The following is a 20,682-nucleotide window of genomic DNA, read 5'->3' as shown; positions in this document are numbered from 1 at the left end:
ATTAATTTTTGTCAACAATCATTTAAGAGTATTCAAAATATTTTATACTAATTTTAATGCATTTGAATCAATGATTACTTAACAAATAATTAAACAAAATATTGCTTGAATATCACATCGCTGAAAAAAATAGGTAGAAAACACTATGAAGCAATATAACACCAAGGAATACAGGTGCATCACTGGTGTTACTAATGTCAACATTAAGAGGAGCAACACATGTAACAATTTGGAGGAAAAACTATAATTTTATCAAAATGCCTGCCATGTGTCAGACCTTGTGTCTTCAGCCATACCAAAAACATTTAACTATTCAGATTAATCAATTTTTATTTTCAGTTTCTCACTCTTGTGACATGAGATGAGTAACCAATGACCGACATGCAAAAGTCTAATAGAAATAATTACATTTAAAACAAAAATATAAGAAATCTGACTTTCCATATGCCACTGTCCACTGTGCTTCCTTCACTGACCTCCTCACCTGACCATGATGAGCTTATTATTTCAAAATAAAAGTGTTGTGTAGCAGTAACACCAACTGCATAATTTTGTGACCGGTATTTATTTGATGTCATTAATTTAAAAACAAAAAGGTTTTATTTACAATTCCAATGTTCTACTCAGTTTGTGTAATGTTAATGTAAATATGTATGAGATTTAATTCCTTTAAAAATATTTAAAAATGAAAAGTAAATGGCTCCACTTCCATGTACGATCAAAGTGACAATTCCTTAAACTTAACATTTTAAATAAATTGCTAAAAATAGACATTGATCAATAAACTTAGTTTTACCATTGCAAGGACAGTCTTTATTTATTGAACATATATAATTAATATCAACCTAAGGGATCTGCTGACTGAAAAAGTAAGTGACAGCACTTCCAGTATTTTTAAATCATCACTGAGAACCAGAATAATAATCAGTATGTTTAAATCAGTAACATCCTAAAACAGCTGGCTGCTGTAGTTTTTTTTTTATCAAATGTTACGCATTTCAGTGGTGTATTAACACACATTTCATGAGTATTTAGGGCAGCAGCAGGTGTATGTGGAATTGACTCTAATAAACTACAACAGTGCAACAGTGTGGCTCAATGCTGTGTTAAAGAAGGAGAATTTCTGTGCCTTTCATTCCATGTACACTGAAGCATCTGTTATGTTCTCCTGGAGTGTCAGCATGCTCTCTGCATCCCCTGTGTGTGTGTGTGTGTGTGTGTGTGTGTGTGTGTGTGTGTGTGTGTGCGTGCGTGCGTGCGTGCGTGCGTGCGTGTGTGTGTGTGTGTGTGCGTGTGTGCGTGAAACAACCTCCAACTGTTCAGTGTGACACAGGGAATAGTATCTAGTGTACTCTGTGCTTGGGCAGCTAACAGTTATTGCCTAACCTTGAAGTACTGCCAAGCGAACTACTATTTTGCCGTTAACTGTTGCTAAGCAGCCCAGCTGCAGCGGGAAATCTGGTCACAGGTGATGTACACAGGATACTGATACAGCTGAATATGGTTGGGCGGTGGGATGAGTCATAATTTGTTATGATTTTTTAGGTCTTCTTGCCACAGCACTATTAAGCTTTGGACACACTTTTAAGGGATGTGTACAATAAGCAAAGTATGTGATATTACCAGCCTCCTTCAAAACAATAAAAATAAAATAGATTGAAACATTAAGCATTACTACTGTATCAGCCTCTACTAAGTACTAAGTCTAACAGATAGAGGAATTACAGGTCAGGAAATCATTTCTGTAATTTTTATTTCTTATGATGTGTTTTCTTTTGAATGTAGCAGATAAAAGAAATAAAAGGGAAACATTTCTGTAATTTTTTTGAATTTCCTTTATGTTTTCTTTTGTAATATGTATTAATTTCACCTCACTTGTTCTACTGTCTTCCAGGTTTTTCCTTCTTCATACTGGGAGTACTGTATTGGTCTGTGTTATGGCGTCCTCTGCTGTTCGCTAGCAGATATAGTGTTTCACCTCCAGACCCTCGTCATGTAATGCATACTATGGTGCAAGTAAAAGTACAAGTATGCCAAAAACGACTTAATTACAGTAATTTGAGTATTTGTAATTAGTTACTTCCACCCCTGCATTTATATCAGGGTCAGTGACACAGCAGACAGACTTTTGTGTCCAAGTGCAAAATTTCCTTTTAAAATAATTGAATCAATTCATGGCAGATATCACTGTATACTGAACATTCAAATAATATATTTTATATTTTAACATCTCAAAACCCCAAAATGTCAGGTGGTGCAACCGTAAGAGAAAACTATTAAAAATGATATTTTAATGATAGTTAGTTAAAATAAAATACTGTGACATGATGTTATGTTTGAAACCTTTCAAAAAAAAAAAAAAAAAAAAAAGCAAGAGCCATAGTGGTAAAGCTGTTGAGATTATTGAAAAAAAATTATCCAGCAATTTGTATGTTGTCAAATGTCGGGGTGTCATAACTGTAATAGTTGTACTTTAATAGTGAGGAAAAGAGTTTAGAACAGGAAACAGGAGACTGCTGCTCCAAATAGTTACTTTCAATTGTTTGGTAGTCGAGCTGCAGAATTAATCACAATCACAATAAAATCACAATATGGCCAAGTGCACAATCCAAATTGAAGAACCAGAACCAAATCATTATTTTTTGAAAAAATAATGTGTGAGAAATCAGTATTATAATGAGGTAGTGTAGAGCTGCAGAGATGATCTGAGCTAAAAATCTTCTCCAGGTCAAAGAAAACATGTTTGTTTTGTTCAGACCTCAATAAATATCACATCATCACTTTTATTTTAGTGAACATGAAAATTGTGATGCAAAACTCATCATTTCCATTAATCATATCACATACTGCAAATTCAGTCAAAATAATTTTATCTTTTTTGCTACATCATGCAGCCCTTGAAGGTGACTAAAACATTTGTGATGTCAGGTGGTACAGCTGATGTAAAAACAGTCAGATGTTATTTTATCATAAATGCATGAACTTCCTAGTAAATTTACTTCATTAGAGATTGTTGACTAAAAAAACAGTATGCAAAAGTACAATTGATATGCGTTATTTCATGGAAAGTATTAAAAATTATTTTAGGATAGGATTTTTTTTTTTTTTTTTTGCGTCTGTCTCTTGTTGGCCATATGTAAAATAAAAGTTGATTTACCACAAAATCATCATATCTATGTTCAAAATCCAACTAATCAATTAACTGGTCCTATAAACCTAAAAACCATCATGAAACATAATCAATTTTAATTAAAGATATTGTTGTCTTTAAAGACAACACATGTCTTCAAGCAGGATTGAACCCAACACTGAGTTGAACTTAAATCTTAGCAGGTCATCCTCTTGAACTGTCTCTCTGTATCAACTTCAGCTCAAAACTAACCCAAGGACTGAACCTGGTTCCTCAGAACTTCAAAACTCTTTCCTTTGGAAACAGGTCTCAAAACTAAGGAGGATCAAACCAGGGTCCTTGAACTCTGAAGTAGTGATCTATCTACCTGAGGCAAGGAATCACAGAGTGTCTTACTCTTTCCTTTGGAAACAGGTCTCAAAATCAAACCAAGGATTAAACCTGGGTCCTGAAAGTCCTAACATTGATCTAATTTCTGAAAGCAATAAATCAGAGAATCCTACAAAAGATGCTACACCCTCTAACTTTTATTAAATGTTTGATCTGTGAATAAATATCTGAAGTGCTTCCAACACTCAATAACCGACGGCCATGAGCTGAAGCAGCACAACCATACATGAAGAAGAAACAGAACGACACCAAACACGTTACATTCAGAAAACTTCAGTCGCAGCTGCAAACAGAAACCACTTCATATGTAGGACAGCTGAGTGAGCGGAGCTGCAGGTCAGAATCACTTCATGTGAAAGCAAACTCAAATCCATATTATTGATTTCATCTTGCAATCATTGCATTTCTATTGCTAATTCCCTCTTCAGATAATGCAGGTTTTAGGTGCAGTTTTGTGCTTCTTTTTAATCACTTCTAAATAAAGACAATTTCAATCAAAGTGAATGAACTGATCCCAACCTGTAGAATAAAAGTGTTTCCCACTGCACTACATTTGGATTGTTGATATCAACATCTTGATTGCATGAGTCAGTTTGTCTGTACAGAAACACCATCCAAACTTCCAACATGCAACAAACACACAAAAACCTCTGGAAAAACTACACATCTGCACAACTTTTCAGTAGAAAACAATCCCGTCTGCAGTATAAAGCTCCATCAGTTTTTGTTTTTAGTGTTTCAGGTCTGAGCTGTTTGTATCTGACATCCTGATCCCAGACAGATTTTTTCTGACAGGAAACAGCTGTTATATTAGCCAGATGTATCTCTCCCCAAAGCCACTAAACTCAATTGACAAAATCAGTGTCATTTTAACTTGCAGAACATCATTGTTGCTCATCTGCCATGACGCCGATCTGTTAGTTCAGATACGGTTTTAACAAATTCACAGTTTTCGTTTTGGGAGATTTTCAGTCTGTTTCAGACTTTATAATGGGTGTGTATTGCGTGCAGTGGTTAGAGCTAGAGTGGGTGATGTCATCACTGGCGAGGAGAGGAGCTGTAAAATCATCTAGAAATTTTCTAGAACTTTTCATACACAAAAGATGTTCTTTGTGTCTGTAAGGGGACTTTTATTGACATACACTCTCACCCATATAAATACAAACGTGCATGATAACACATGCACATACACACAGACACACACACTCACATACATACACACATGCATGTGACAGCGCATGCATATGCACACACACAGACACACACAACCTCAATGATCCATCTGTATGGTGGGGATACTAGTCAGCAGCGAGCATCAGGCACACTCAAAATTTCGTTTGAAATTTTCTAGTTTTTCTCACTCCTGTGTAACAAACCTGTCAAACTTTCTGGGTTCATTTGTCTGATGTCTTTTTTTTCTTTTACCAATGCCTTTGATTCAGAGTTTCCCTCTGCTCTTCTAACTGCACTATTCTGTGTGGTTGAGGCAGGTAGAGTGAAAGATAGATATGAAGCCCAGGCCATATCTTTATCCACACTAGCTAACCAGAAAACTGCTGCTGCAACTCTGTAAATATAAGAAGCATTTGACGTGTGCCTAAAGGAATTGGGAAATGTGTTTCATCTAGAGAAAACTACTCACCAAGCCAAACAGAGAGGAAGTCTTCCAGAGAATTTTGCAATCTGTTGTTGATCTGATTGAAAAACTAAAGTGAATGGTCAATGGTCTGACTGGTGAACTGGGTCATCGTCACTGGGACGGTACCATTAAAAATCTATTTCAATACAATTACTAATTACCTGTCAAAAATGTGGTCAGAAATATAATCCAAGTATCACAATATTAAAGTAATGCAACTTTATTACTTTGTGTCACTTTTGGATTTCTTCAATATAAAATACGGGGAAACTGTTTAGTCTAATATAATGTGTTTAGAACTGCAACTAACGATTATTTTTATCAATGATTAATCAGTTGATTATTTTCTCAATGAAATGATAGTTGTTTGGTCCATAAAATACCAAATAATTTTGATTAAATATTTTAATCGATTGTATATTTTAATTATTACTATACTGTGTATATTAATAATTAATATTGTATATATTAATTATTAATCGATTATATGTGTGTGTGTGTGTGTGTGTGTGTGTGTGTGTGTGTGTGTGTGTGTGTGTGTGTGTGTGTGTGTATGTGTACATCTAAAGGAAAATAAAAAAAAAAATCCTAAATTGATTGAAATAAAAATAAAATTAATTAATTAAAATAAATAAATAAATTCCATGCAGTTTGCTTGTTAGACTGGTTTCACAGAAAGTGAGAGGTTAAAGGTCCGGTGTGTAAGATTAATGACAGCATATGGCAGAAATGGAATTTAATAGTCACAAGTATGTTTCCATTCATGTTTAATGACCTGAAAATAAGAAATGCTGTGTTTTAGTTAACTTGCACTGAGCCATTTATATCAGAAGGTGCAGATCCTTTTGCACTGAGGCCGCCATGTTTGTACTGTAGCCCGGAACAGACACACCAGGCACTGGCTCTAAACAGGCTCTATATTAGCAGCATTTCCCTCATCTCACGCTCAGTCAACTAAGAGTTTTCACTAAACATGCTTATTGACATACAGCCCTGCTCTGTCTCTACTGTGAAAAGGACCCCAAAATGTCTTAGAGGGAAAACTGAGCCAAGGAGGACACCTGGTGGTGAAAAAAGTGACATGAAAAACAAATCCAACAAAACAAACCAGTAAAGGCGCCAGAAGTGGAGACAAATACTTGAAAATTGTTCTTTCATTTAGTCCTTCCCCAACTGGCTCTTTTCCTGACTATAAGAGAAAAATTTAAAAAAAATAAAGTGGGATGTTGTCAGGGGTGGAAGTAATTAATTACAAATACTCAAATTACTGTAATTAAGTAGTTTTTTGGGGGGGTACTTGTACTTTTATGACTAGATTTTCAAGTCTGTACTCTTACTTGTACTTAAGTATTCATTATGCCATGTAATCTACTTAGTTACTTTTAAAATCATAGGTGAGTACTGAGTACAATTTGAATTCATATCCAGACCTTTTATCTGAATTTTTGTAGCCAGTAAAGTGATTTGATAGCAAAAAAAAAAACAATAAAAACCAGGACATATGGACAAAAAACCAAACCAAACCAAAAAGAAGTATATTTAATGACTGATCTTTAATTGATTTTAGAAGAAGAAGAATTTAACCACTTAAAAATGTATTCATGGATATTTAATCAGTAGTTGTGGCAGTAACTGCACCTCATCTAGTTTTGTTTTGCCTGCTAGAGACATTTGCTGAATAAGGAAATAAAAACTTGAAATGAGAGAGAAAAAAAAACAGCCAATCACAATGAGGGAAAAAACACTTGTTTTGTATCAAATCAATTATTAATGATCAATTGATTGTTAGTGTTTTAACTATTGGTAAAGCAAAACACAGAAAATTTAGAGCCCTAGTCTGGAGAGGTGATGGTGACATCATCAGTTAAAAGTAAATAATACTCTGAGTAGATTTTTTGACAAATACTTTGTACTTTTACTTAAGTATTTTTCTAAGACTAGTACTTTTCTTGTAATTGAGTAATATTTTAGCAATATAATAGTACTTGAGTACAGATTTTCAGTACTCTTTCCACCACTGGATGTCATGCTCTCTGATTGACACTTTGAAAACAAAACCACCACAGAGAAGTTGAAATGGGGCCCTAAGAGTAACTGTATTTTCAAAACCCAATGACTTTTTCTGTGATGAATCATCTGACTGCTCTCTCTCTACTGATGATGCATTCAAGATCAATATGGTGTGCTGTAACTGTGATGATGTGATGAAATGATGTGATAATAAACCCTTGAGGATATAAAGAGTTCAAAGCCAGGTCACTAACAACGCCAACATTATCTGTATTTGTCTGCATGAGCAGATCAGTAAACTGTTAATAATTAATGAAGTGGGTGTATGGAACTGATTTGCTGAATCATGTCACACAGCTGCTCCTAACAAAGAAAAGTCTGCTAAAGGATGAGTGGTCTGGGTCAACACATCAACCTCCAACTGACTTATTATCTGAGCAGGGTAAACTTAGGTTGTGTATTGTGAGCAGGGTGTATTTTAAAGAGGGACAACAAAAACACAATTAGTTCCTTGAACGGCTCCTCTTCCTGGAATGTATCAAAGCCTGATGACCCCTCCTCCCTCTGCTTGCTCTGTTTTCACATGGGCGTAACCAAAATGCTGTGACATGCATGCTGTCATTACTATCAGTGAGTGCAAGTAAACAAGGAAACTCAGTTTTGGTCTGGATTAGCCCCCATTGTTTTTCTCGTATGAAAGAGTGAAACTATTTGACGTTAGCAGTCTCTAAGAGGTGAAATGGCGCAGCAGGGAATTCAGATGGACCAGGAAAAACTTTGCTGTTCGATCTGTTTGGATCTACTGAGGGATCCGGTGACTATTCCCTGTGGACACAGCTACTGTATGAACTGTATTAAAAGCTACTGGGATGAAGAGGATCAGAAAGAAATCCACAGCTGTCCTCAGTGCAGACAGACCTTCAGACCGAGGCCTGCTCTGGTGAAAAACACCATGTTAGCAGATTTAGTGGAGGAGCTGAGGAAGACAGGACTCCAAGCTGCTGCAGCTGATCACTGCTATGCTGGACCAGGAGATGTGTCCTGTGATTTCTGCACTGGGAGAAAACGTAAGGCTACGAAGTCCTGTCTGCAGTGTCAGGTCTCCTCCTGTGAGCTTCACCTCCAGCCTCACTATGACATTGCTCCATTAAAGAAACACAAGCTAGTAAAAACTTCAGTAAATATTAAGGAGAACATTTGCTCTCATCACAATGAGGTAAAGAAGATTTTCTGTCGCACTGATCAGCAGTGTATCTGTTATTTCTGCTCCATAAATGAACATAAAGGCCATGAGACAGTCTTAACTGAAACAGAAATGACTGAGAGGCAGAAAGAGCTTGGGGCAAGTTGGCAAAAAGTTCAGCAGGGAATCCAGGACAGAGAGAGAGATGTGAAGATGCTTCAGCAGCAGGAGGAAGCCATCAATCGCTCTGCTGATAAAGCAGTCAAAAACAGTGAGAAGATCTTTAATGAATTGATGTCTGTTATCCGGAAAAGAAGCTCTGATGTGAAGAAACAGATCAGATCTCAGCAGAAAAGTCAAGCAACTCAGGTCAAAGAGCTTAAGAAGAAACTGCAGCAGGAGATCGCTGAGTTGAAGATGAAGGACGCTGAGCTGGAACAGCTCTCTCACACAGAGGATCACACCGAGTTTCTCCATAATTACCCCTCGCTGTCAAATCTCACTACAGAGTCACCCAGCATCAAAATTCATCCTCTGCAACACTTCGAGGATGTGACAACAGCTGTGTCAGAGGTCAAGGATAAACTACAGAACATTCTTAGTGAGGTTTTGACCAAAATCTCACCAACAGAGACAGAAATGGATGTTGTACTGCCGCAACCACAGCCAAAGACCAGAGCTGCATTCTTACAACATTCACAAAAAATCACACTGGATCTTAACACAGCAAATGCAGAGCTGTCATTATCTGAAGGGAACAGAAAAGCAACTAATATGGAAGCATTACAGCTGTATCCTAGCCACCCAGACAGATTCACTGACATGTTTCAGGTCCTGGGTAAAGAAAGTCTGACCAGACGTTGTTACTGGGAGGTGGAATGGACTGGTGGAGGAGTTTCGGCAGCAGTCACATACAAGGATATAAGCAGAACAGGCAATAATAGTGAATTTGGAAACAATGACAAGTCTTGGGCATTAGAGTGTGCTGTTAATGGTAATTATCATTTAAAACATAACAACATCAGCACTTCCATCTCAGGTCCTCAATCCTCCAGAATAGGAGTGTACCTGGATCACAGTGGAGGTATTCTGTCCTTTTACAGCGTCTCTGAAACCATGACTCTCCTCCACAGAGTCCAGACCACATTCACTCAGCCGCTCTATGCTGGACTTGGTGTTCACTATTTTGGATCTACAGCTGAGTTACATGAGCTCAAGTAGACAAAAGTCTTTCCCCAGGTAACAAATTAAGTCTAACGGCATAATATGCAACTACAAAAAAAATGTATAGACTGAGAAACAATCCCTTTCAATATTATGACCCACTAGAAGTGTAGTGGTGGCTGTATCTGCAGGGCCCTGCTCTAAGCCTGTATTTCTCATTATTTTGTTGTACTTGGGACACTTAACCAACCCTAAAGGTCTGAAACTATCTCTGGTGCATTTATGAACACCTCAGATAAATCCTACTGATTCTATCTTTGAGCTGGCTGCTGGCACTGTGGTGACAGCACAGTTAGCAATAAACAGAACCCAAATAAACATTTATCCACGGGCATATTTGTAATCTGCAGTGCACTGTGTATAGTTTTTTATGTGTTTTGTTATTATAATATTGTCTTCTCTTTGTATTCCACTGCATGAGACTTAAAGGGATAGTTTTGATTATTTGAAGTGGGGTTGTATGAGTTACTTATCGATAGTGAGTATATTACTTATAGTTGATGGCGGTGGACATGTCCCCAGTTTGGAGAATCAGAAAGGCTGCAGTAAAACATTTTAGCCACCTAAAAAACCAATATCATTTTAGGTGTATGTTATATTTAGAATATTTTCATTGCTTTACCTTTCCATCAAACAACTTCTTCTGGCAGGAAACTATATTTATGTGTATATAAGCCAAATATCGCTCTCTTCATAGAAAACAGAGATCCCTTGACAAAAACAGTAATTCTACCTCGTAGAACACGGGAGTTGCTGGTCTAACTATGTCTATTGATTGGTTAGTTTATTTGTGTTATTGTGTGGCTTCAGTGAATCTGAACTTTTTAAAACACCAAACATAAACAGACAATAACACACACACAAAAAAGATAACTGAATTAGGCACCAGGACACCAGCAACTGCCGTGTTCTGCAAAGAAAAATGAATGTTTTTGCCAAAGGAGTCTGGATGTTTTTGAGAGAGCGATCCTAAGCTTGTATAATGCCGGTTTTCCATTGGAAAAGGCTGTCTGACAGCAAGGTACAATGGTCAAAATATCCTAACTTGATTATATTATTATGATTCTGATCTTGTCTATAGTAGCACATTGCTTAGCTTCTTGTATGTTCTCCAGACTGGAGGCATGATGACTGCCATCTACTCTAGATAACTACCTAATTTAACCCTACTTCAAAAATCCTAACCATTCTTAAATGGAGTAGAACTACAGTCCTTTTCAGCACAGTTAAATAGCTGATCTTTGTTTAGTGTTGTAAAGATATAATCATTATTCAGATAATCAACAGGGAATGTACTAATTATTTTTGTCTACAGTGCTGACAGGTGGATGATGTTTAACACACTGGCTTATGATGATGTGAATATGGAGATATAAAGACTGATTTCTTTACTGAATCTTTTACAGATCGTACATGTGAACAAACTCAACAATTAAATTGTTTCATTCCCTGAAATGAATGTTGTATTTCATTCCAGCAGTTACTGTGTGTTGTTGAGTTTGAACAGACAGGTTTGTCTAAAAGCAGTTTTTGACAGGTATCACATGCAGAGCCGGTCCTGACCTCCATGTGGCCCTGAGCAAAATTCTGCTGAGTCCCTCCTACTGTCCCGTGAGCCATGAAAACTATGTGCTATTGCAACACAGTTACACCTGACACTCCAGTGCTATGCAGAACAAGATGAGGTATAAACAAACAATTTTTACTGAGCAAAATATTTTCTATATAATCTTAAGATAGGTGAATATTCATTTATTAATTTATTAACATAAATAAGAAATTTTAGAAAATATAAAACATAGAAAATAATGAAATGTAACACTGAGCTTTTACTCAACAACCTGGTAATTAGTCCACATGACATTTGTCTGACAGCTTTAGTTACAAGTTACCCTTCAGATCACACTGTATCATCCTGTACGGGTTGAAGCATGATGATCTTCTAGAATATGATGCATTGTAGATTAAACTATGGCAGCAAAATTTAACTTTAAACATAGCACATCATCTTAATGTTACTGTTTTTTGCTGATATTAAAGTAAGTAGAAAACACAAGTTTACCTGATTTCTGTTCTTGCAGTTCACTGGAGGTTAGTTTTGCTTCATTCTTTTGTCTCCCAGTTTGATACGAGGGGGAGATGAGCTCTTGCGTACCTCCAGGTGTCCTACACAACTTGTGTTGAGTTCACAAAAAGAGATACTTCACTCAATTAATAATTAATTTGAAAATAATCACAAGGAACCATAATAATAATCAGTAAGTGTTAAAAGTAGTATAAGGTATTAGTATAAAGTAGTGCTGTGTTTAAAAAAAAATTCCCCAAACAGATGGCCATGGTAATAAATTTGTTGGGGACTATTTTCAGTGGCTGATTAATACACATTTCATTCTATTGTGCAGAGGTTTTCAAAGTGGGAGGCGGGCTTCCCCAGGAGTGCTCCAATATTTAATCAGTTATTATATTAGTTATCAAAAGAAGATCATGGAGTAAATGTGTGTGATGTGGTTGTCGTTCAGAGTAGGGGTGTCACGATTTCAACATTAAATCAAAAATCGATCAAAATGAGACAGCAGTTTCAACAGTCGAATCAAAAGACAGAATCAGTGATTCTCTCACTATTTGTTTGTCTCCCCACCTCGCCTACTTGTGTCCGAAAACAGTTGTACAGAGTACAGTTGTCAGGGCATTGATCTGTTGATCTTTACAAATCAAAACTGGATAGTGTAACAACAGCAACAAATCGAATCGTGACCTTAAAATCAAAAATTCAATCAAAACATAAATTTGGAGAGTTTTGATGCACATACTTCAGAAATACAATAAATACCTTATAAGCTGTGGCTGGTGGCTCCACTGATCTACTAGACTAGAATAAGAATTCTGTTTCTCACAAGGTCACCAAAACGTGTTTTAAAATCTTGCATAAAATTTACACATGTAATACAGCGTCGAAATTGATTAGCATGGATGTTAATAGACCTTTTGAAACAATTAAGCTATGCATTTGTGTTGTCACTTCCCCACTTATTTGTGTTTGGCAGAACAGAGCAGTTTGTTTATAACAACTGGACATTCTATAACAATTATACCTAAAGACATTAATACTAAATTCAAATGTAGTTATAAACCTTTGAGTTACATGACAAATCTTGAACTTGCAATTAGTAAATTTCACAAGATTCTCTAAGTCCTTCTCAAGCCTTAAAGGGCCAGTGCAAGATTTAGATTTAGATCTAGTGACAAAATATGGCAAAGATTAAATATAATAATCCTAAACATGTTTTCATTCATGTATGAATCACCTGAAAATAAAAATTCTGTTTTCATTATCTTTGAATGAGCCCATGACAGAGGACATTGGCCATGTTTCTACAGTAGCTCAAAGCGGACAAACCAAACACTGGCTCTAGATTTTTTTTTTTTTTTTGTTTTGTTTGTTTGTTTTTATGTGCTCAGTATTTATAATTGGCAATGATAAAGTTTTCTTTTTTAAAAAGATGACAATAGAAGGTTGAAGAGACGAGGAGAAAAACATCACCGCTGTTGATCACTGCAATTTTGAACTGTTGCGTGGTGATTATTGTAAATGAATCTCCTTGGGCTTCAGGAAACTGTGATTGCAATTTCAATCACCTCTCACCTTGCATCATAAACCAAACCAGTGTTTTTCATGGTGTTAAAAAAAAAAAAACTCTGCAAAAGTGCTCCCTTGGTTGCCACTCTTTTACATATTATATTGCTGTCATCCTTTTTTTTTTTTTTTACATATTGTGTCATTTGTTTTACTATATTATTGTTTTCTTTTTACATATCTTTTGTTTCTTACATGTCTTATTGCCCGTGGCATACCTGTTCTTGCTTTTTGCCATCTCTTTTGTTATTCATACGATTACTTGATTTAATCATGCAATTTGCCTGTTTTTATTTAATCTGGCTGTTCAAATTATTGTAAAGCACTGTGAGCTACACCCTCTGTTTGACAGTAGCTACATAAACAAAGTTTTTACTATCATATCATCTGTGTGCAAAAATGATCTCCTTAATTATTTTTCAAGCTAAAATGACATAGCTCAGGTTATTTCTTTGTCTTATCTAAGAGCGCTGAATGTCCTTGAGTGTTGGACAGTTAGTGAGACAAAACAGGTAACCAATATTAAGCCCAATATCAGCCTATCACATTGGTTTCAACATATACGTTGCCCTCTAGACACAAATATGAAAATTTATCTTTACAGATCATAATGCAGGGTTTTTTCTTAAGTTTTATAGTCAGCATTTTATTTATATTTGATCCTTTGAAAAAAAAAACACTCTTCTTCTTTTCATACTATATTATAAGTATTTTCACTCCCTAATATTGGCTTTGGACACCAGACAAAACATTCTTTTAACTCTGAGAATTTTTGATGGACAATTAAAATATGTCCAGCAAAAATTAAAGTATTTAGAATAATAATTAATGAAAGGAATTGTTAATTGCAGCTGTACAAGAGCACTGCCTAACTCTAGCCTCATAAAATTAGCAAAATTATGATTTGGATACGGAAATATGTGCTTAAACAAGAATAAATAATCAAGAATACATTTTTGAACAGACATTTAATGTCAGCTTTTGGTATTGACAGTGTTCGATGCTCCATAGTATAGAAACTATTTGGCTGATACAAGAAAAGTGTCACTCATTGCCCAGTCCTCCCTGGAAGGTAAGAACATAGTAAAGAAGAAATTTCCTCTGTCCAACAGCAGAAACACAAACGGTCTCCGAACTGTCCTCCTCCACCGTCCGTGTCCTCACAGAGCAGCCAGCTCCTGCTGCAGCCTCTCCTTCTCCCGCTGCAGCTCCACCACGCTCTGCTTGTTCTGCTCCAGCCGGTCCTCCAGCCACTGCAGCAGCGGCCCGCTCACCGCGGACATCTGGCTGCACAGGTTCTTGGTGAACACCGAGCCGTTGTGGATCTTGGTGACGGGGTCCAGGTGCGCCAGGCTGTGGATCTTACGGTAGGTGTCCTGCTCCTCCTGGCACAGGATCCGCGGCAGCTCCACGGCAGACTCCAGGCAAACCTTCCCGATGGCCTCCCGGGGCACGACGTGGATGGGGATCTCCACCCGCTCGTACTCGGAGCCCTTCTGCGCCTGCACGGACTGGAAGCAGGTGTACAGGACCCGGCCCGTCTTCGTGTTCTTGTCCTCGATGAAGCAGGAGAATATGAGCCCGACGAAGCACTGGTCCAGCATCTGATACATGGCCTGGGTCCTCACGTCGACGTGGGAGGGCCACACGGTGATGTGCGGGTGGGAGTGATACCAGCCGACCACCCGCATCGGCCTGCCGGTGATGTCGGCCAGCCTCTCCGCCTCCGTGGAGGCCGCCGACAGCTGCTCCGGGGAGATCTCCACCCGGTCCTTCCTCTTGTCCGAGCGGCGGAGGATGATGACGGAGTGGATGTGGACGATCCGGGTGATCTCCACCTCTCCGATACACAACCCCATCACCTCCTCCTTCTCCGTGCTCAGCGCGTGATTCATACACACCAGGAAGGCGTCGGACTCCAGGTGGACGGCGCTCACCGCCATAGTGTGTCACAAATTAACTTTTCTTGACAACAAAACAGAAAAACAGGGACAGCGCTTCACTTCCGTGTTGTGACGTGCTGCATCAAAACATTCCGTGTTGCTGCAGTCGCTCTCTTACGCCGACGAAAGGTTCCGCTTATTTTTCGTTTTTGTAAAGAAGTTGATATATTTTTAATCAGTATAACAGGATATTAATGTGTCTATTTTTCCATTTCATGTTCCCACGAGACCTTGTTGGTAAAATACGTTTTTCCCCCCATTTTTATTTATTTATTTAATTTTTACAAATATGTTTGTTGTCATATTGCGTTTTCCAACTAAATTTTCAGACATTTAGTGAACATGTAAACAGTCTACACTAATAATGGTAATAATAATAATAATAATAATAATAATAATAATAATAATAATAATAATGATAATAATAACAACAACAATAATAGTAGGAATAAAGCTAAATAAAAGATGTGAATTAATAAAAAGTATTTAAAATAATGAGGGGCAAATAGCTATTAGCTAAGTCTTAACAATAACTTATAAATTTGGCATAGCTTACAAAAGAAGCTTAACATGATCCAGTCATATTCTAAGTTTGGATCCAGTTATTTCACAACAAAATTTAGTAATTCCCTCTATATTTTATAAAAGGTATCAGGCCTTCTTTTGATGGCAAATTGTAATTTCTTTAACACAAGACACAAGAGAGGTTTCTTAACCACTGACTAATAGACGTTTGTCTGTTTGTTTGTTGCTTTTCCCAAAGGACAGACATTGTTTATTTAGCTTGAATAAGGGAGAACTTTCTTTCTTTATCCACTGTCAATTGAATATAATAGATGAATAAATACATCAATCATTTAGTCAGTCAAAAATTATACAAATACACCACTGCAGGTGGAGTATAAGTCATGCATTGCAAACTGCAAAATTTACTTAAATATAAAGTAAAAGTGCTCATTAAGTAGCACAATGCTGCCATTGTCATTATTTTTTATCATTACAGACACAAGAAAATATTTTTTTTAAAAATGCTGTAATAATAACAATGCATTATTCTAAGACAAGATGCACAATCTCACTCACACACAATTATCTGTCTTACATACACTAGTACAGAGTTAATAACGGTGTTTGTGAGAGAGTATGATGATGTTGTGTGTGTCACAGAAGAATCTTTATGACCTAAACAACATGAAAGATGCATCACTGATATTGTTTTGTCTGTAAAATCTACAGCAGTCAGACAAGTGTTTTTAAAAGTATATTTACCTCTGAATCCAGAGATGAATGAAGTATACAAGTAAATTATAAGTACCACAAAATTAACTAACTAACTAAGTAACTAGCAGTCAGTGGATTTCAATTGTCCAAAGTGCAGTCCCTGATGAACATCATAGTCAAAGGAGCCAAACTGACAATATTAGCTTTATTTGCAAAGTGCTATTCATCACAATTGTTCACAATGATCATAAACAAATAAAATTGAAATCACAAAAAAGTTACTGTAATGAAAGTGCTAATGTTCACATAAAATAAGGAACCCTGTAAGGGTTGGTTGAATATGTTACTTTTTTAGAGATTTTCAAAGTAATTTTGATTACAATTAAATTGTAAAATTGTTCACAATGATCATAAACCAGGTTTACATACAAACAGAATCACAAAGAAATTACTTTAATGATAAATGAAAGTGATAATGTTCACATAAAATAAATGAACTCTGTATGGGTTAGTTGAATGTGTTATTATTTATTTATTTATTTTTTTTATAAAGATTTAAAGCAACTTTAATCACCATAAATTGTAAACAACATTATTTAAAATAATAGAAAAAGTGTACTACAATTTTTTGTACATGAAGGTAACAATTTTGGAATAGAGTAAAAGTGCTCACTTGCAATCATGAATTAATTGATGATTTTCTCCATCATAATCAAAATGTATTGAAATTACTAATTACTCACACAGTATTTCATAAAAAAAACATGGTAGCAGCAGTTTGTTTTTAACACTGCCATTACTTCATAAATCCAAAATTTGCCACAGCTCCCCAAAGTACAAAGTACAGCAGCAAACATTGAAAAACTCCCCTGAAGTACCTCATGAGCCACAAATGAATGTCTGTTGAAAGATGTATTCAGATGGTTTTATGTTAAGGTAGTGTTATACAAATGTGGCACATAGTTCCTGAATCAAGTAGTAAATGACAATTAGATCAAATGAAAAAGAAAAATCATCAATCACTGAATCATGAAGTCAAATCTCTGTGAGATCTGAGTCCACTGACTCACAGCCTTTAATTTTTATTTACTCAAGCTTGCACAACTCAGCAGCAGATCTACCACATGAACCAAAAACACCCAGTCCATGATAGAGCGGCTGAGTGAATGTGGTCTGGACTCTGTAGAGGAGAGTCATGGTTTCAGAGACACTGAAGAAGGACAGAAAACCTGCACTGTGATCCAAGTGCACTCCTATTCTGGAGGACTGAGGGCCTGAGATTAAAGTACTAGCACCATTATGTCTGAACTCATAACTGCTGTTGAAGCACTCCAAAGCCCAAGACTTGTCATCATTTCCAAATCCACTTTCATATCCTACTCTGCTGATATCCCTGTACGTGACTGCTACTGAAACTTCTGCTCCGCTCCGCTCCACCTCCCAGTAGTGACGTCCACTCAGACTCTCTCTATTCAGGACCTGAAACATGTCAGTGAATCTCTCGTGATGACTAGAATATACCTGCTTTTCACTTGTCACTGTTGCTTTTCTGTTCCCTTCAGATAATAGTAGCTGTGTATTTGCTGTGTTTGGATCCAGTGTGATTGGACATGAATATTGTAAGAATTCAGCTCTGGTCTTTGGCTGCGGTTGTGGCAGTAAAACATCTACTTCAGTAGCTGTCATTGAGATCTTGGTCCATACATCACTGAGAATGTCCTGTAGTTTATCTCTGGCCTCTGACACAGCTGTAGTCGTATCCTCAAAGTACTGCAGAGGGCGGATATTGATGCTGCGTGACTCTGTAAATTCACTAAGAATTGACAGAGAGGGGTAATTGTGTAGAAAGTGGATGTGGTCCATTACGTGCGAGAGCTGTTCCAGCTCAGCGTCTTTCCTCCTCAGTTCAGCGATCTCCTGCTGCAGCTTCTCCTGAAGCTCTTTGACTGGTATGAGTTCAGTTTTCTGCCGGGATCTGATCAGCTGCTTCACATCAGAGCTTCTATTCTTGATAAGACGGACCAGCTGAGTAAAAATCTTTTCGCTGTTCCTCACTGCTTTATCAGCATAGCAATTGATAGCATCCACCTCCTGCTGAAGCACCTTTACATCCTTCTCTCTGTCCTGGATTCTCTGCTGGATTCTTTGTCGACTTGTTCCCAGTTTTCCCTGCCTCTCAGCCCGTTCTGCTGAGGCTAAGGCTGTATCGTGATCTTTATGTTCATCCATAGAGCAGAGATAACAGATACACTGCTGATCAGTGCGGCAGAAAATCTTCATCACTTTACCATGATGAGAGCAGATGTTCTCCTGAAGTGTCTTGGAGGGTTCGACCAGCTTGTGTTTTTCAAAGGCAGGGGATTCATAGTGAGGCTGGAGGTGTTGCTCACAGTAAGAAACCAGACACTGCAGACACGACTTTGTTGCCTTTTGTTTTCTCCCAGTGCAGAAATCACAGGACACATCTCCTGGTCCAGCATAGCAGTGATCAGCTGGAGCATCTTGGAGTCCTGTCTTCCTCAGCTCCTCCACTAAATCTGCTAACATAGTATTTTTCACCGGAGCAGGCCTCGGTCTGAAGCTCTGTCTGCACTGAGGACAGCTGTGGAATTCCTTCTGATCCTCTTCATCCCAGTGGCTGTTAATACAGTTCATACAGTAGCTGTGTCCACAGGGAATAGTCACAGGATCCCTCAGTAGATCCAGACAGATTGAACAGCAGAGTTTCTTCTGATTCACCAGGTTTTGTTGCTGCGCCATTTCATCTGACAGTGAATAAGAAATAGTTTCACTTTTCCATTCAACATAGAACAAATGGAGAACCGATCCACATCAAAGCTTAGTTCCCTTTCCGCATTATTTTTTGCTGATCTGCAGTGAATGTGGCTTCACTTTATAACATGTTGCTTACACTCATCAGTACACTGATAGATCTGTGAATGAGTCAGGAAGCAAGAAACATCCGGGCTGAATGGGACTGACCGCGTTGGAAAGCAGGAAGAGGAGGGAGGGATTATGCTCAGATTCATTCCAGCAGGCGGAGCAGTCTCAGTGAGTCGGTATATACTCATAGCCAATGTTTACAAAATGAATAGCACGGGACATGAAACTGGACATGTTCAATATAATAACACAGTACCCAACCAAACTGATAAGTGTTGTATTACTTGGTTGAAAGTTCCATTGATTGCCACATCACCTTAGCCAGAAGCTTGTCATGTGAGCCTTTAGTGCAAACACGGTTTCATTTACTTTTTTTAAAATCATGAAGAATGTCTTGACATGTTCATATAGAAGGAATGTTCAAAGATTTGTAATTAGAAGCATGGTTTCTAGGGCTGGTATATGGTTTGAGTTGTTAAAATATATATTGTGCTTTACATAGGTCTATATAGTCGCAGAGTGCAACCTACTTAACTCTGTAAGATTAATTGTTCATTAAAAAGTTGTTCTGTTGCAGCATGTGCTTTAATGAAAGACTGTTAGGCTGAACCAGTCAGAGAGCATCACATCCCAGTTTGCTTTTTCCAGTTTTATGAAAGTGACTTCAAGACTCCAAAAGATGAAACTATGAGAGCTAATTCATTATTTATCTGCACTCTGGGACCCTCAGCTTGGTTAGGCGTCTATGTAATGGCTATGTTTCACCACCAGATGTCCTCCTTTGCTTAATTTTCATTGAGTGCCAGTTATTGTCTACATGTGTTTAATTTCACTTAGTTTATTAAGTTAATTGGTTTGTCTTTGCTGCTCGGTTTCTACCATTCTGTTTGTTCGTTCATTTTAACAGATTATTTTATCCTCATTGTTGACAAAGATCAACTAACAGGATACAAAGATGACATTACATTAGAGGTAAATGATTGGCATCCCACCATCAGCAACAACTGAATTTTTGCAAATTGACATTTTTAACTGTGCAAAATGGAGCATAAGCATATTAAAATATGAATAAAATATTATTATTTCTATGTTAATCCAAAGGGTGCACATAACATTTTTGGTCAGGTATTCGGATGATTTCGAGGAGATGTTGTTTGGTACTCACCTCATAGATAGCGTGGTCTTCCTCGCTGTCCTCCGCGTCAGCTATCTGCATAGTAGATGATGAAGATGCACCTCCCCGTCCCTGGTTGAGCCCCCGGATTTGTGATCTTCATCCAGGTCAACAGCTGACTTTCAGTCAAGCGTCTCCATGACAGGTGACTGTGCATCAGGGCTGAGTGAGACAGATGAGATTGTTCTTTGTTTTTATTATGCTGAGATGTGAGAATGTCCTCTCACATGCTACACTGCTCAAAGAAGGTG

The 20,682-nt window shown here is 37.4% G+C and overlaps 3 protein-coding genes across 3 annotated transcripts; 1 reads left to right on the top strand and 2 right to left on the bottom strand.

The window, feature by feature from the left end:
* Positions 1–6,726: 6,726 nt before the first annotated feature.
* Positions 6,727–10,679, top strand: LOC146308101 (tripartite motif-containing protein 16-like). The gene has a single exon (XM_084746365.1). It carries the CDS (start codon positions 7,909–7,911, stop codon positions 9,571–9,573), a length of 1,665 nt encoding a protein of 554 aa, XP_084602491.1. The 5' UTR covers positions 6,727–7,908; the 3' UTR covers positions 9,574–10,679.
* A 3,480-nt stretch (positions 10,680–14,159) lies between these two features.
* Positions 14,160–15,249, bottom strand: brcc3 (BRCA1/BRCA2-containing complex, subunit 3). The gene has a single exon (XM_084745967.1). The coding sequence runs from the start codon at positions 15,151–15,153 to the stop codon at positions 14,371–14,373; it is 783 nt and encodes a 260-aa protein (XP_084602093.1). The 5' UTR covers positions 15,154–15,249; the 3' UTR covers positions 14,160–14,370.
* Positions 15,250–17,433: 2,184 nt separating this feature from the next.
* Positions 17,434–19,526, bottom strand: LOC146308099 (E3 ubiquitin/ISG15 ligase TRIM25-like). The gene has a single exon (XM_084746070.1). The coding sequence runs from the start codon at positions 19,132–19,134 to the stop codon at positions 17,461–17,463; it is 1,674 nt and encodes a 557-aa protein (XP_084602196.1). The 5' UTR covers positions 19,135–19,526; the 3' UTR covers positions 17,434–17,460.
* Between the last annotated feature and the right edge of the window lie 1,156 nt (positions 19,527–20,682).

The sequence above is a fragment of the Lutjanus erythropterus genome, chromosome 20, assembly GCF_056507025.1.
Source record: "Lutjanus erythropterus isolate fLutEry1 chromosome 20, fLutEry1.hap2, whole genome shotgun sequence".
Taxonomy (NCBI): domain Eukaryota; kingdom Metazoa; phylum Chordata; class Actinopteri; order Lutjaniformes; family Lutjanidae; genus Lutjanus; species Lutjanus erythropterus.
The sequence above is the reverse complement of the archived record's forward strand: the minus strand, read 5'-3'. Positions and strand labels throughout refer to the sequence as shown.

What these genes read in the sequence shown, in the direction of transcription:
- LOC146308099 (XM_084746070.1), bottom strand. Translation starts at nt 19,134, where the DNA reads ATGGCGCAGCAACAAAACCTGGTGAATCAGAAGAAACTCTGCTGTTCA.
- brcc3 (XM_084745967.1), bottom strand. Translation starts at nt 15,153, where the DNA reads ATGGCGGTGAGCGCCGTCCACCTGGAGTCCGACGCCTTCCTGGTGTGT.
- LOC146308101 (XM_084746365.1), top strand. Translation starts at nt 7,909, where the DNA reads ATGGCGCAGCAGGGAATTCAGATGGACCAGGAAAAACTTTGCTGTTCG.